Here is a 15,124-nt window from a genome sequence, read left to right on the forward strand (position 1 = left end):
GAGACTGTCCGGTTTGGCCAATGTACATGGCAGAGGGGCGTTGCTGGCACATGATGGCATATATCACATTGGTAGATGTGCAGGTGAACGAGCCCCTGCTGGCATGGCTGATGTGATTAGGTCCTATGATGGTGTCACTTGGGAGACAGACCTGTTCTTGCTTACAGACAGCCCCACAACCTGAAGCAAATACTCACCAGCAATCACACACCATACAACAGAAACGCTAACCCAGGAACCTATCCTTGCAACAAAGCCCAATGCCAACTCTGTCCACATATCAATTCAAGTGACACCATGAAAGCGGGAGGATGATCTTGTGGTTAAGGTGTTTGGAATGGACTTGAGAGATTTGGGTTCAATTCCTAGTTTTGCCACAGACTTCATATGTGATCTTGGAAAAAGTTTCCATCTGCGGAATTCAGAGTAACAGCCGTGTTAGTCTGTATTCGCAAAAAGAAAAGGAGTACTTCTGGCACCTTAGAGACTATGCTCAAATAAATTGGTTAGTCTCTAAGGTGCCACAAGTACTCCTTTTCCATCTGTGGAATGTGAATAATAAAAATTCCATGCTTAACAGGTGTAGTGTTAATGAGTTGAATGGTTGATGTGGTGATTGGGGTCTTATAAGCACCTAGCTCTATATAGTTAACATAAAATAGTTTTCTAATGAGTTCAACTATATTATTATATGCATTTTTGAAGAACAAAACCTCAGTGAGTAATTTACATTAACATACATTATTCCCCAGCAGCAAAAAGTAACTTGAAAGGAACGATTTATCCATTGATAATTTAGAAATCCTTCAAGACAGTATATTATACTAAGTGCATTTAGCCCACAATTCTGAATACATTTATTTTTATACATTATGCAGCTCTATGGTACAAATTTACATTGCCACAAAGAAATACAGCCACACACTCCAGGAAAAGGGACATCCTTGACTTGGGCATGCATAGTTAAGCATTTAGAATAGAGGTGGCCACCTTGCAGCCTACAGAGTTCTCTAGTGGGGGGCATCTTTAATGTGGGCACTGCAGTTTGTGGAGACTACCATTCCCAGCATCCATTTTAATACATCTGCTTGTATTATGATGGAGCATTGTTTGCTGAGACTTCTGTGCTCTATCGGTTGCACCTGCGTATTTATGAGGGAGGGTGTCTTCAGTCTGCTTCATTTAATACCAATTAGTTGCAGCTCCAGGGCTCTTGGCAAATTTCCTCTGGGACCAAGTTTAGGTGCCCCTGCCTTAGAAGTAAAGAGTGACAAACTCTCAGCTAAAGAGAGGCAACAATAAATTCAGCAACAGCTTACTGTTCAGAATGATGATCAGGATTTTGGTTGACTGTGAAGTCTTGCTGTCTCAGGCTGGTGTGAAATCTGTCCTTATCAGAATGTGACAGGAATATGCAGAGCCCATCAGGAGGTAATCTCTATAGACCCCATAAGGCTGTTTAAAATGTAACTAGTCTTTGGATGCATAAACATGAGAACACTTTTTTCAAGAGCTCAAACTAGGGGTGAAGTGAGTTTTAGTTTAAAAAGCTCTGGGGACGTTTCCATTTTTGGAGACAGATTAAAAAGTGTTGTGTTTTTGTTTTGTTTTTTAAAGCAGCTTCTGTGCACCCTTAGAAACAGCAATTTGGCGTGATTAAACAGTGTGATTAAAACCAGGCAATGATTCAAGAACTGGAGGTGGAAAATCCCACCAACCCTTGCAGTGGGAAACCCCTTCTTACAATGTAGCTCTGTGTTCATAAACAGCTAATGCTATCTCAGTAAGGCTGTTTTGAAAACTTCCATTCTCACGTACTCATAGTGGTGTTTCCCTGTTATTTCAGAAAGTCAGTCACAGAGCACGTCGAAGTCTAGTGCTGCACCACTTCTATCAATCACTTTTGAAATAACAGGTAGGTAATTAAGGCCTTCTACCTGACATTTCAATCAAAAGTGTGCCAGGAGGCTCTGTCCCCTTGGAGAACTATGTTGGCTATATATAAAAAAGTATATTTCTCTCTAAAACAGTTTCTGTTACTGAACCTGTGAGCTCTCACTTATAAGGTTCAAGATAATAAAAGAAATGAGGGCAAAATACTTATACATCAAGTACCAGACCTGAAATACAAATTGGTAGCACAGACTCAACCCAAACCTTTATCCATTTTTTTAAAAGTTCTGATAAATATCTTTCACTTCTGTTCCCCATCCTGGCCCTAAAGTGCTGGGAATTTCTTTGGTCTTCCAAAATTTCCACTTTCCTTTGCTATTTCCAGCTAGGATTGTGAGTTTTGGTTGGACGTATTCCTGGAGCTTTCATTGCATGACATAACCTTCAATTAAAGATTCATCTTTAATTCCTGGAGACTCCAGAACAATCTTGGAGGGTTGGCAGCCCTATTTCCAGATCTGTTTGGCTGATTCAGGATATTTGTATAATTTAAGATAAGAATTTGAACTTTGGATGTTTATCAAAACCAAAACTTCTAGCCTTTTGGGGTTGATACATCCCTATAAGTCAAGTTCAGAAATTTTCTATCTTCAGTTCAGAAATGACAAGTTTACGTTTGAGCAGGAGTATCATGTGTAGCAGTTAGGACAGGGAACGGGGAAATTAAAGGATTACTAGGTTCTGTTGTTCTGTCACTCATTTTCTATGTACGTTAGGCAAATCACTCAACTTCTCCTTGCCTCTCTTTACCCATCTGCAAAATTGATATAACTGTGTACCTAACCATTGAACTGAAAGGGACTACTTACATTCATAGACATACATAGGTGTGTAAGGGGTACACTGGGGTAAGCCAACCTAAATTAAGCTACTCCAGCTATGTGAATAATGTAGCTGGAGTCGACGTAGCTTAGGTCGACTTACCCCAGTGTCGTCACTGCACTGCATCAATGGGAGATGATCTTCGGTTGACTTACCTTCTCTGAGAGGACTCTGCCGTCAATTTAGTGGATTTTCACTAGACCCGCTAAATCGACACCTGCTGCATCGATTGCAGCAGCGTCGATCTCCCTGGCAATGAGGACAAGCCCTAAGTGTTTGCAGGAGCAGAGTCTGAAGTAGTAGGCTTTACAGTTTGGCAATAAACTTTACCACATACATTACACAAAACTGGGAAGGAAACTCGTGATGTTATCCTTCGTCTATTTTGTTAGTGTAGCTTTTTTAAAATGCTCATTTGTTCTGCTTTTGTGAAAGTAGAGCAACTAGTGTCCTGAAAAAATGGTGAGCTCTTGCTGGGGCATGGATGTACAGACGCTCTTCCTGTGACACTCTGGCCCTGTTGGCAGAAGCGGCCCAGAGAATGCAATGAATTACCTCATCCCCAGCATCACTCTGGCTGTGACCGCATGATGGCCACTTTGGGGCCACACTGGTCAGCTGGGATTCTCTGCCAGAGGAGGAGCTGGTGCACATCCTTGGTGAATTTAGCCCACTCTTTACCAAGAGAGGTGAGTCTGTGCTTTTGTGGTGATAATTTTTAAAATGTTAGCTACTCTACAGTCCTCCTGCTCATAGGCTTCTACCTTACTGTATGAAGTTCTCCAGTGACTTGTCTACCCAGTATAGAGCTCAGTAGAGGGTTCCTGGGGTAATAGTTAATTATTTTCCAGGCACTTGCTAGTAGGTAATATTCTTTGGGACTAGAGACACTGAGTTAGCAGCCCATAAGTGGGCACAGAAAAGCACTTTGAGTTTTCTTGATTTTTATCCCACTTTAGGAGAAAGGGGAAGTTCTAGATTTTTAGAACACAGTGAGAGAGAGGTTCCTAGTTCAGCAGAGAATGATGGTGTTTTTGTGTGTGTGTTTTTGTTTGGGGTTTTTGTTTAATCTCCCAGCCCAAACTTGAAAGCCATTCCAAACCTGAACCTAATGTTCTAGTCTGGCAGGGGGAAAGTGAGAGCTTGTTAGCAAAACACATTCTGTTTTGTTCTCACATGTGTCCAAAATTTGAGCAAAATATCTGGAAAACACGCAGAGCTTGTATTATTAAGCATTGACTCAATGTTCAGTACCACTGACAGGAAACGAAAGAACCAAGCACCCTCATTCACAACCTCTACCACAAATGCATGAAAAGAAAATATGAAAGGGCAGCAATGGGAGGGGAAACATCTTTTGACTGTGAAGTTCTGTGTCCAGTAGCTGCTGCTTCTTCAAATCATCTCCAGTCAAACAGTAAGGGATCAGATGCTGAGCTCATTTACACTGGTGTAAATCTGGAGGAAAGCCACTGAAGTTAAAGGGGTTGAGATGCTAATGTTCAGGCTTGCCACAGCTCAGCAGTTTATTGTAAAGAAGATAAATAATCTTTATCATACTTGAGCACCTCTGGCTGAAATGAATCCTAGATATGTAGCTAGCAAAGTGGTTTGGGAGCTCTCTGGATGAAAAGTGATATATATAACAGAGGTCACATCATGCATGAGAAGATAATAGTAACAAAAAATCTTTTCCTGTTTTTTGTTTGTTTGCTTTTTACTTTTTGAGACTTGCTATATCGGATGGTTTTTCAACTCTCTCTCTCTGCTGAGACTTTGGCAGCACTGAAATAGGCGTTCAGATAGGCACAGGGACTTGGTGGAATTACTGGGGAAATGATGGCTGAAGAGAAATGCCTCTTTGTCATGCACAGAGATGTGTTGTGCCATTCACTGTATATTCTACACACAACATTTATTTGAGATGCATCAGAGAAGCTGGTCAAGCCCGGACAAGTTTCTTGCAGACAGTAACTATTACTGTTGATGATTTTTTTAGCTAAAACAGTGTTTTAGGGATGAACATTGGGAATCAGAGCGATGCGAAGAACTGCTTTTTTCAATTTGCTGACAGTTTTGAAAAATAAATAGATTCAGGTTTAACCAAAATCCAAATGTTTTGGAATTTCTGGTGAATCAAAACAGGCGGGGGGCGGGGCGATGGATTTAATTTAATGTCAGAAACAATTAACCAAAAGTGATGCAAATTTACAAAATGTTTTGCTCAACCCAAATTTGCATTTTGGAGCAGAAAAGAAAACAAGTTTTTACCTAGAAATTTTTTCTACTTCCATGTGCAGAGAAATTTGACTGAGTTGAGTTGGAGTGATTGAATAAGCAGTATATTTGTACTGTGCATCATTGTAATGTGCTTTGTGCTACAGTATCGCTACAAAGGAAATAAAACCAAAGTTCGGTGGGGATAAGTTTGCTTAATTTGCTGTCATCTAAAAAGGAAATTCTGAATAATGCAGTGTAATGCACATTCTGAATCTTAAAATACAGGAAACATTTCCAAATAATTATTCTCTCCCACCACTGCAATACTTTTTTTGTCTCTCAAGCTACTTCAATAAACCTGAATGAGTAGCAGACATGGTCGTTCATAACAACTTTACACTTCATGTTACACTAAAGGATAGTAAACAAGATGGCATAAAATTGTGTTGCGTTGTACTAGTTACATATCCCTGAAGCATTTCTTGCTTTGGATACCTTATAGATGAATGACTGAAGTGGCTGATATTTTCAACAGGTCTTATATGAATAGCATACTGTACTTGATATTCTTCATGGAAGAGAAGCTGAAGTCTTTACTCAGGGCCATACCATGTCTGGTCTTTGTACAGGTGTCCAATGGGAGAGGGCTCAAAGAGCCTTCTGGCCAAACACAGTTGCAGTCCTTGCTGTTGTGGAAGCCCAGGAATGGTTTCCTCTTTATTCCTAAAGAGGAAGAAGTAATTTATAGTTCAAAATACCAGTGAAGAGGACGACTGGTGCACCGAAGGGAGTTTGCTGCACCTTATGAAGGAACATAGCAGTGGGTACCCTGCCCTTGTGCATCAAAAGGCTCTGGGAGGCATTCTTCAGAACACCTCCCTGTGCTCCTGCTGGGGCTCCACAAGGCCCACAAAGTATGGCTGTGCCTTAAAGTGACAAATGACTCTTTCTTTTACTCTGCCTTTACTTATGCAAGCTCCCAATGAATTCAAGGGTAGTTTGAATAAGAGCTCTGTAAGGACCTCAAGGTTCAAGATAAAGGTTACAAATAAGTGGCGATGACTTGCTAACTCCGGTTTATTAAATACTATCCAATAAAGTTAAAATTACTTGCAAATTATGTCTGTTTACATTTATTTTTCTGCTACAAGTTATATACTTTATGCAGATGATCATGCACATTAGGAACAGACTTGAGGCTTCTGGAAAATTGCCAATGCAGCCTTCAGTGTCATAAGGTTTAGGCCCCACCATAGCACCATAGCATAGTTAGAATACTTCTTTCCAGCGTTGTCATCTTGTGTTAGAAAATGGGAGTTCTGGAGTATGTTTAACAGGTATTTGCCCTCTCTGCACTGCAGCTTTGCTTCATGGGAAGGATGGGAAGGACAGTTCCACAGGATGCCGCCTTCTCATTCCCTCCCTCTCAAAATGTAGCTTCCAGTTGCCCACTAGTGGACCTGTGGCTAAAGGGATGTACATTACCTGAAGGGCCAGGCAGGCAGAAGCAGGTGCATGCAACACACGTACATGTGAATAAGGGACTCCACTACCTTAACAACAGCATGCAGCTTATTCATCTAGCCTCTGTTGTTGTTGCTGTGTTACTGTGCTCCTCAAGAGCCTGATTCTGTCACCCGTACTCCCTCTGAGTAGTATCTTGCTCCACAGATAGTTGTAATCAGTGGGATTATATGCAGCATAAGGTACTCCTTAAGGTGAGTAACGGTGGCAGAACAGAGTTCTAATTAATTAAACTCTTGTTTTGAGAGCACAGTTCTGAGGATCAGTCATGATGTTTAACTTTGGGGAATCACATCTTTTTAGTCAATTGGACAGAGGTCATCTGAATGGCTGATCTATATTCTGTGCTTAGTTTTAAGTATTTTGTGAGGAGCTGAATTATGAAAGATCTTATGAAAGAAAAGTGGATTGCAATAAAGTAATGCATTTGTTGGTTGGAGACAGATGCATACATATATCCAGCATGCTAGGAGAGGTCTCCCATTGTGCCTACGTGCTGGGAGGACAGTGAAGGCTGCATCCTGGCTCTCAGTGTAGGAGAACAGGGTGGTTCTGCTCTCTTATGGGTGTTCCCTGGTCCACAAGAAACAGGGTTTCTGCCTGCTCACATACCTTCCGTGTGGACTGATTACACACTGCTGGAAGTAATATATTAAAACAATTATACCTATGTACTAGATTTAAAAGCTGTGCACAGAATACATGTTAAATACAGTTTTCCTTAAAACAACTAAAGCTGCCACTGCACAACTTCTACAGGCGGGTGGTTTTCTGTGAGTATGGAAGGGCTTTAGAGTCAAAAGAAAGCAAATAGACTCTGTCATCATTATATTTCAGTGATTTAAAATCAGTATCTCTGATTTGGTTTGCAGTTGAAGGGTTAGGATTTATGTGATTATAACTAGGCTTTGAAGTTACAATACAATAAAGTGAATGAAAATTTACACTTCTGTTGGTTCAATGGTTCAGTAAAGATGCACTTAATAAGAGAGCAAAACATTGATTTGCATGGGGGCCAATGTGAAGAACTACTGTAATAATATACTCCATTCATTAACTGCAAGAGCTAGGTTCTAGAGAATACTGCAATATTTGTGGAATCTTCCTGATTCCACATAATCTGATTTGACTCAGTCCATGCAGTGAGTTCATTAGATTTATTTTTAAGAGAGTAGTTTTACCCTTACTTCATCAGATTAAAATGTTGAGACAGAAGATTTTCTCACTGAAAAGTAGTGGTGTCAACTTGCAGCAAAGAATTATACAAGTGTTAAAAATATGTTATCTTTATTGTATACAGCTTCCAAGCCTGTGGATCGGAAACTGTGCACGGGACCTGTACCTAGCACCACCCAATTGTGCCATAACCCTTGTCCAATAGAATGTGAAGTGTCCGCTTGGTCAGCTTGGGGACCGTGCACCTATGAAAGCTGTGAAGACCAGCAAGCCAAAAAGGGTATGTACACATTTTAAATTTCTCCTTTTCAAAAAACATTTTTATTTTACTTAGTTTTTACACAATACTTGAAAAAAAATATTTCCAAGACTCTAGGGATCTTTGACAATACTGACATTCATACTTATATCAGAAAGAGAGAGCGCACAACAGACTCCAAAAATCAGAAAATAACCAGCCAAAAAAAAAAACCCAAACAAACCCACCCATAAGTACCACCTCTCAGCATTCTCCTTCCTCCCCAAAGGCCTTGGTGAAGAGATGGACTTTCTAGTTCTGTAGGTCAACAGATCTGGGCTATTTCAGGACAATTACAAAGTTGAGTGCCTCCTCTTAAATTGAGGGGGATCCAGCATGAATCTCTCTCCAGATCACAGTTGTGGCTGTGTCACGTAACAAGAGAACAGCAGTCTCTGAAGTAGGAATGTCTCAAGCCATTCAGGGAATTACAAGTCAAGATCACCTTAAAAAATGACCAGTAGACCATTAGGCCACCAGTTCAAATCTTAGAGCAGAAGCTTCATTTGCAGAGTACCCTTCAGACCCTGCTTAACTGGCAGGCTGATGTATTCTGTGCCCATTTCAGTTTCCAAGGGTATTTAAAGTGTAGACCATTCAGTGCATATTGCAGTAATCAGCTCTCCAGGTGTCAAAGGCGTGAATCACAATATCAAGGTCCACATCCAAACAAGAGACTGCCACCTCCCATCCAGAGATGAGAAAAGAAATTCGAGTCGCTGTTGCTGTGTGATCATCTAACACCAGAGAGAATCCAGTTGTACCCTCTTGATTGCAAACTCTCATAACAAATGCCAGGCACACATAGTCACTTAAAGGGACAGCCCTAATCCTCATATTTTAGGGTTGTTTTCTCTCTCCAACCAGCATCACTTCAGTCTGTGCACAGATAGTGATGGTACTTCTTTATATTACTGTATCACTTAGGAGCCCTATTCACGGACCAACACCCAGTTGTGCTAGGCACTGTACAAACACAGAACAGAAAGGCGGGTACAAGCTAAACAATGCTGCCTCCTGTGTATGTGACTCAACCTTGATCATTTTTAAGGGTGACAGAACAATTCAGTTTCCGTGTCATCTCTTTTGAGGCTAACAGTGAGATTGCCTATTATTCTTAGTGCTGCTGTTTTTGTTATTTATGTATTTTATACCATCCAAATGTTTGCGGATATGTCTGTGTTTCAGATTGATTTGGACACTTGCCTGCTAAAAATACATTGAGGCTATCAGCTCACTTTATGCCATTTTTTAACTTGAAGACATGGATATCAGGAAACTTACACTTTAATTTCCATGTATTCTAATGTATATTGTCAAAGTTTCAACACAGAGAAGATCTAAGGGGTGGTAAGATTGGCAGATGCAGACCAGGCTCTTAGCTCTGTGTAAGTGGAAGGGGTTTAATACTTCTGGAGAATGTGCAAACCTTTCCAGGGAACAGCTCCATCCCTTCCTCCCTGATAGGTACAAAGGTGTTATTCAGCAGATAAATGACATCTATAGTACAATAGTTTCAGCATGAAATTGTTCCAAATAGCTGATTGTATGAACTGAGCTGCAGTCTGTTCCATAGCTCTTATTTATTGTTTTGTATAGCTACATTGTAATTATAGGGTTTACTCTTGGGACTGATAGTTAGGGTACTACTAATTTCACGGCCGTGAAAAATGTGTTATGGACCATGAAATAAACCCTTCCCCATGAAATCTGATCTCCCCATGCTGCTGGGAGCCAGGGGCTCCTAGATGCTAGTCTGGCCAGACTGGGGAGGGACAGGAGTTGTCCTTCCCCTGCACGGATGCTCTTGGTAGGAAGATCAGACCCACCTCCATAGGCAGCACAGAAGTGAGGTTCACCCTCACTTCTGCACTGCAGCAGTCCCAGAGCTTGGTTCTGGGCTTCCGCGCCCCCCCACCCACCCCAAGCCCCCATGACTCCTGGCTCAGGGCTTCTTCCCGCAGCAGCTCCTGCTGGGGTTTAGGGCTTCTGCCCCTCGCAGCTGTGGTCGGGGCGTCCAGGCTCAGGACTTCTGCTCATTACTGCTCCAGCTTGGGCTCCGGAGAGCCCAGGCTTGGGGCTTCAGCCCCTCCAGCTTCTGCCAGGGCTTGGGGTGACTAGGTTGGGGCTTCTGCCCCGAGGGCTTCTTCTGGAGCTGGAGTATCCATTTTTCCAGGGGCCCCCCCAAATTGGTTGGGGGGCCCCTGCCTTAATCTGCCCTTGCTGGGGCACTCCCAGCAGCACGGGGGAGATCGTACCTACCTCCACCTCTGGGAACCTCCTCTATTTGCAGGAAGCTTGGAGGCTGCAGCACAAAAGTGAGGGTTGCAATCCTGGGATCCCCCACACACAATAACTTTGCAACCCCCCATGAACCCATTTTGGTTTGGACTCCCCACAGTTACAAAACTGTGAAATTTCATATGTAAATATCTGAAATCATGAAGCTGACTACTTTTAAAACCATCCGGCCACAAAACTGACCAGAATACACTGTGAATTTGGAAGGGCTGTACTCATAGTGTGGAGATGCATTTCCTTGCTGCTGTTCTGAATCAGTCTTTATTGTATTCTAGATTTGGGGAACATGATACGATGGGGTTTCATCAAACTATATGTGACCATGAAATTTAGCTATGTGGGCAGGCTAGAAGGAGAGCAAAGGTGTGTCTAAATGGTGATCTGCTTTCCCACAGCTTCTCTGCTGGAGATTGGAGTTGGTTGAGTTTATCCGTAGTGATTACTGTTGTGTAGAAAAAACCTGAAATGACTTTGTCTCCATTTTAGTAAGGGGATGGTGGTATGTGCTTTTTGGAAAATATCTGCCCCAAATCAGCTTCTCTGGCACTAGGGAATTCAGCTTCCTCTTTTTGTCTTTTGTGATGTGATTTAACTTTTCTGCTGCAATTTAGGGATGGATAGAGAAAGGCAATTTGTCCTTTTAGTCTGCTTGTTTTATTTTCAAAATCTTTGCCATATATTTTCACATTTGGATGTGGATTGCAGTATTTCTGCCCAGTTTGTCCTGGTGTGGGTAATGCTCAAGTGGGGAAATCGGATAAAAATCTGATCTTTGACGATTCTATGCTAGGGTGAGGTTTAAAGTCAAATCTGAAAAAAAAAAATTTCTACATAAGTCATTTTATGCTTCTCCCATCTAGCTATAGTCTCATGAGATAAACTTCTCATTTCTAGACCTGTAATTTGCTACCCCATGTGATTTGTTTTCGTGTCTTGAATTGATCTGTAATAGCTGAATAGGTCAGCCATAGACTCAGAGTTACAGTTCCCTGTATAGTAAACAGCTATACACATGAAGGAATCTCTCATATGTTCATATTTGCCTATCTTGTTTTCCTATACGATAGTTAATTGTGTATATTAGTTAAAGCATAAGCAGCAATGTGCTGTTTAGTGCGTTCATTTCCCATATCAATATTTCTAATCAACTTTTGTCTTACTCTGTTTTCCTCTAGTTAACCCCTATGTGACTCCAACTTTCCTGCTGTTAGTGTCAGAAGCAGAGCTGCACTTAAAGATCATGATAAGGGAACTCAAGCATTGCAGATTTAGAATAACCTGGATCTTCCACTTAATCACACCCATTCCTAGTACTATTCAGTGGTCAGATGCAGGACTGTTTGCAAATTCACCCATGAATGTGACTGGGATTTCTCCTTTCCTTCCCACTGACATAAATTCACTAGGTAGCAGGAATGGATGTTTCGTTGGAGTAAGCAAAGGCACCTTGACAGTGAGATGGGAGGAATCCAGGCATTACATTGTGAACATGTAAATCCTAGGTTCCTCTTCACCAGTTCTCTTGTACTTACTACTTTCCGTATGTGCTTCTTTGGGAAACACTTAGATGCTTATGCTGCTTGGATTGAAATATTTGTGCATTATAGTGTTATGAATTCATTAGTGGAAAGCAAACACTACCTTTTTCTCACCCCTTTGTCACTGTGTCACTCCTATTCCCATATTTCCCCCTTTTTTCCTCTTCACCCCTCATTCCCTCTCTTACCTATTCATATCTCCCCCTCTTCCTATTTCACAGTTTGCATCCCTTTTTTCTTCTCCTGTGTCTAATCATATATATGCCTTTGTCAGCCTTTTCCTTTCCCCTTCTCCTCCTATCTCTGCTTCTTAATTTTCCCTCCCATTATTGTCCCATCTTCCCTTCCTGTTTCTTCTCATCTCTGTCCTTCCCCCCCCCCCGCTTCATTTTCTTCCTACCCCACTGTTCCTTCTTTGCTTTTTCCTGCTCTCTCAGCTCTCTGTCAGAGATTCTTCCTCCTCAGGCAGCTCTCGCTATTTTTACTGGACATCCTGCTAACTCAAAGCCGATTCAGTCCTTCAGAGAGGCCACATCTCCTTACCAGTGTGGTGCACTGTCAGAAGTAGGAGCAGGCTCCTCAATACATATTTCAGTCATGGGCTTTCAGTAGTTAGAGAATCACCGGTTGTATTGTCAGTTGCCTCCAATGTTGTAGTAGCTGCACTTGTAGAAAACTCCTCTGAACTTTTTTTGCCAAACCAGAGGCCTCTGTTGCAGACTCTCTGAGCCTCTTTCGGACAATCATGCACAACTGCAGAAGCAATCTTCGAAAATATAAAGATGAACTGAAATACATTGTTTTTAAATTAATTAGTAAACAATCATGATACATTTAAAAAAACTCTTTGTTGAACCCAAATTATCTGTATGGGATTAGCATTTACAAATAAACATATTTGAAAACAGTCTCCTTCTTGATTTACATGTTGTGGAGAGTGAGGGAGTTATAGGTATTATTTTTTGATAAAGATAATATGCCCTGTGTGGTGTTATCCTGCCTGAAGGAGGACACTTAAATCAAAGTAGGCTGTAAGGGAGAAACCAACAAGAAAAGAAACAAGAAAGATAAGGTGCTATGATATAGTGTACCAAGAATCCTTAAGAAATTAATGGGAAAACCATTAACTGGGAGAATGGCTAGATGCAGCCAGTCTGGAGGCGGGGAGCACACAAAAACCCAGGATAAAAGGGAATAGTAGAAGCTTAATGAAGTTGTTCTAAAGAACTGGGAGAGCGGGTTGTTAGCAGTCTAAGGCTGACACCCAGACTGACTGAGACACACGGAGACAGAGAGACCATGCTATGAGGAGCGCAGGCTCTTGCTCGCACCTGGAGATGGGGGTTAGTTGGGCTGAGGGGAACTTACAAATGCTTGAAAGGAAAGATGTAAGGTATAGGTAAAGGGAAATGTGCATATAGGACTCTTGGTTGTTGTAACCCTTTGTTCTGCATGGTTGGTACCTTTGTGTGACACAATAAATGCTTTGTTTTGAAGAAGCTGCTTTGAGTCACTAATCAACCATTGTTGCGGGCTCCTGGAGGATTGCAGGTACCAAACTCAGTTGGGCCTACTAAATTAACACAGGCTGGGAAAAGATGTGGGGGCTGGGGGGTTAGCCAAGAGACCCAACCTAAAAAGGAGTGGTTGGACCACATGGTTCCAGTCAGAGTGAGGTGCCGGAAGCCACTAAGGGATGTACTCCAAGGGACAAAAAGGGGTCGAAAGCACAGCTAGCCCCATAACCATGACACATTCCAAGCCCTCATTTAAGTGAACTGTTTCCTACAGTTGGTGACATCTAGTATCTCAGGAATGTAATGAACACAGCTGCCTTTATTGCTTTAAATACGTTGTTGACTGTTACAGAAGAAACACAGAACCCTTCACTCACCTTTTGGCAGATACAAATGCTTTCATTTTAACTTTTATATTGAATTACTATTTTTTTTATCTTTTTGGTTTTACTCTAACTTCAGGTTTTAAATTAAGGAAGCGGTCCATCACAAATGAACCTACTGGAGGGACAGGAAATTGCCCTCATCTGCTTGAAGCTATCCCATGTGAGGAGCCTTCTTGCTATGACTGGCGAATAGTGAGACTAGAAGAGTGCATACCAGACAATGAGAAGCAGTGTGGGCCTGGCACTCAAGTTCCAGAGGTGGTCTGTATCAACAGTGATGGTAAGATGTTTGCTCAACAAATGTATGGTTTAAGTCACTTGCTTGTTCTGAGGAGACAGATTCAGAGTGAAAATGTAACATTGCTTATTTCTCTCAAGTTAGTCAATCTTTGAGACAAAGCCTTTTGAGTAGTATTGATTGCTCTTTATATAGGCCACGTATGGTGTGGCCACCAACTGATGTAGCACTGGGCTCTTCTTTCCAGAGATCTTTTCAGATAAAGCTTCTTGAGTGGCCTCTTGAGAAAGGGAAGCTGAAAATAAACAGTAAATGAAAAATGAACAGGAAGACAGAGAGTTATTGCCCAGTAGTATAAATTCTTCCCATCGTAACTTCATTGAATTCCCTGATGTAATTCCACTGATAAATTTTTCCCACAGAGTCCAAATGCAAATAAATATTAAGGGTGAGCAAAGTAAAGTGCATTGCCTCTGGAAATATCTGGGAGCTCAATAGTCTATTTATATTAAAAAACAAAGTATGATGTGTGCTATGAATTTGGTTTGACAGCCTGTGACATGCATCAGTCTGCCTTGCTTCGCTTGCCCTTCTAGCTATAACAACTTACAGCAGGCAAGAAGAATACCACTATTATTCAATTATCTTTTATGAAAGAAAGAAAAACATTGCTTTGCATAGCATTGTCTTAACAACTCACTTTGAAAGCTAGACACCTAAAAAATATTTTAATCTACAAAAGGCTCTTTTGTGAATGTTGGGATAGTGTCCATTCTCTATTAGTAATGTAGTCTACTCAAAGCTGCATATACGTTAAAAATAATTGTACTGGCTACAGTAGAGCGGAGACCTGTAAGTACCATATATAGGATTAACCGAGAGGTCACCTGCTAAGTGTTTAGCAGCTGCACCAAATGTTGTTTTATAATTAAACTGGGCACATGGAATTAGAGTTGATTACTTGTACAGACTCTGTATCTGGGTTTGAGCTTTGGCTCTAGATTTTGTTTCATAATTGAGTTTGGAGAAACTAAGAATTAAAGTGTAACTTTTATTTTTGTGTACATAGCTAAGAGAATCGTGTGTTTAGTTCCTAACGGTTTTTATGTCCCAGAATGAGAGTAACAATGTAGAATGACACAAAAACATTA

At 41.3% G+C, this 15,124-nt stretch overlaps 1 protein-coding gene across 9 annotated transcripts in view; it reads left to right on the top strand.

Annotated features, from left to right (window-relative positions):
- Nucleotides 1–15,124, top strand: part of THSD7A (thrombospondin type 1 domain containing 7A) — a 634,694-nt gene that overhangs the window by 364,164 nt on the left and 255,406 nt on the right. For 8 of the 9 annotated variants that reach the window (XM_073333830.1, XM_073333827.1, XM_073333831.1 and 5 more), the window contains 3 exons: nucleotides 1,847–1,915; nucleotides 7,820–7,975; nucleotides 13,812–14,015. In XM_073333830.1, coding sequence (XP_073189931.1) covers nucleotides 1,847–1,915; nucleotides 7,820–7,975; nucleotides 13,812–14,015 — 429 coding nt within the window. The remainder of the gene's footprint in view (nucleotides 1–1,846; nucleotides 1,916–7,819; nucleotides 7,976–13,811; nucleotides 14,016–15,124) is intronic. The other variant, XM_073333832.1, reaches the window with a different exon arrangement.

Source organism: Lepidochelys kempii, chromosome 2 (genome assembly GCF_965140265.1).
Source record: "Lepidochelys kempii isolate rLepKem1 chromosome 2, rLepKem1.hap2, whole genome shotgun sequence".
NCBI lineage: Eukaryota > Metazoa > Chordata > Testudines > Cheloniidae > Lepidochelys > Lepidochelys kempii.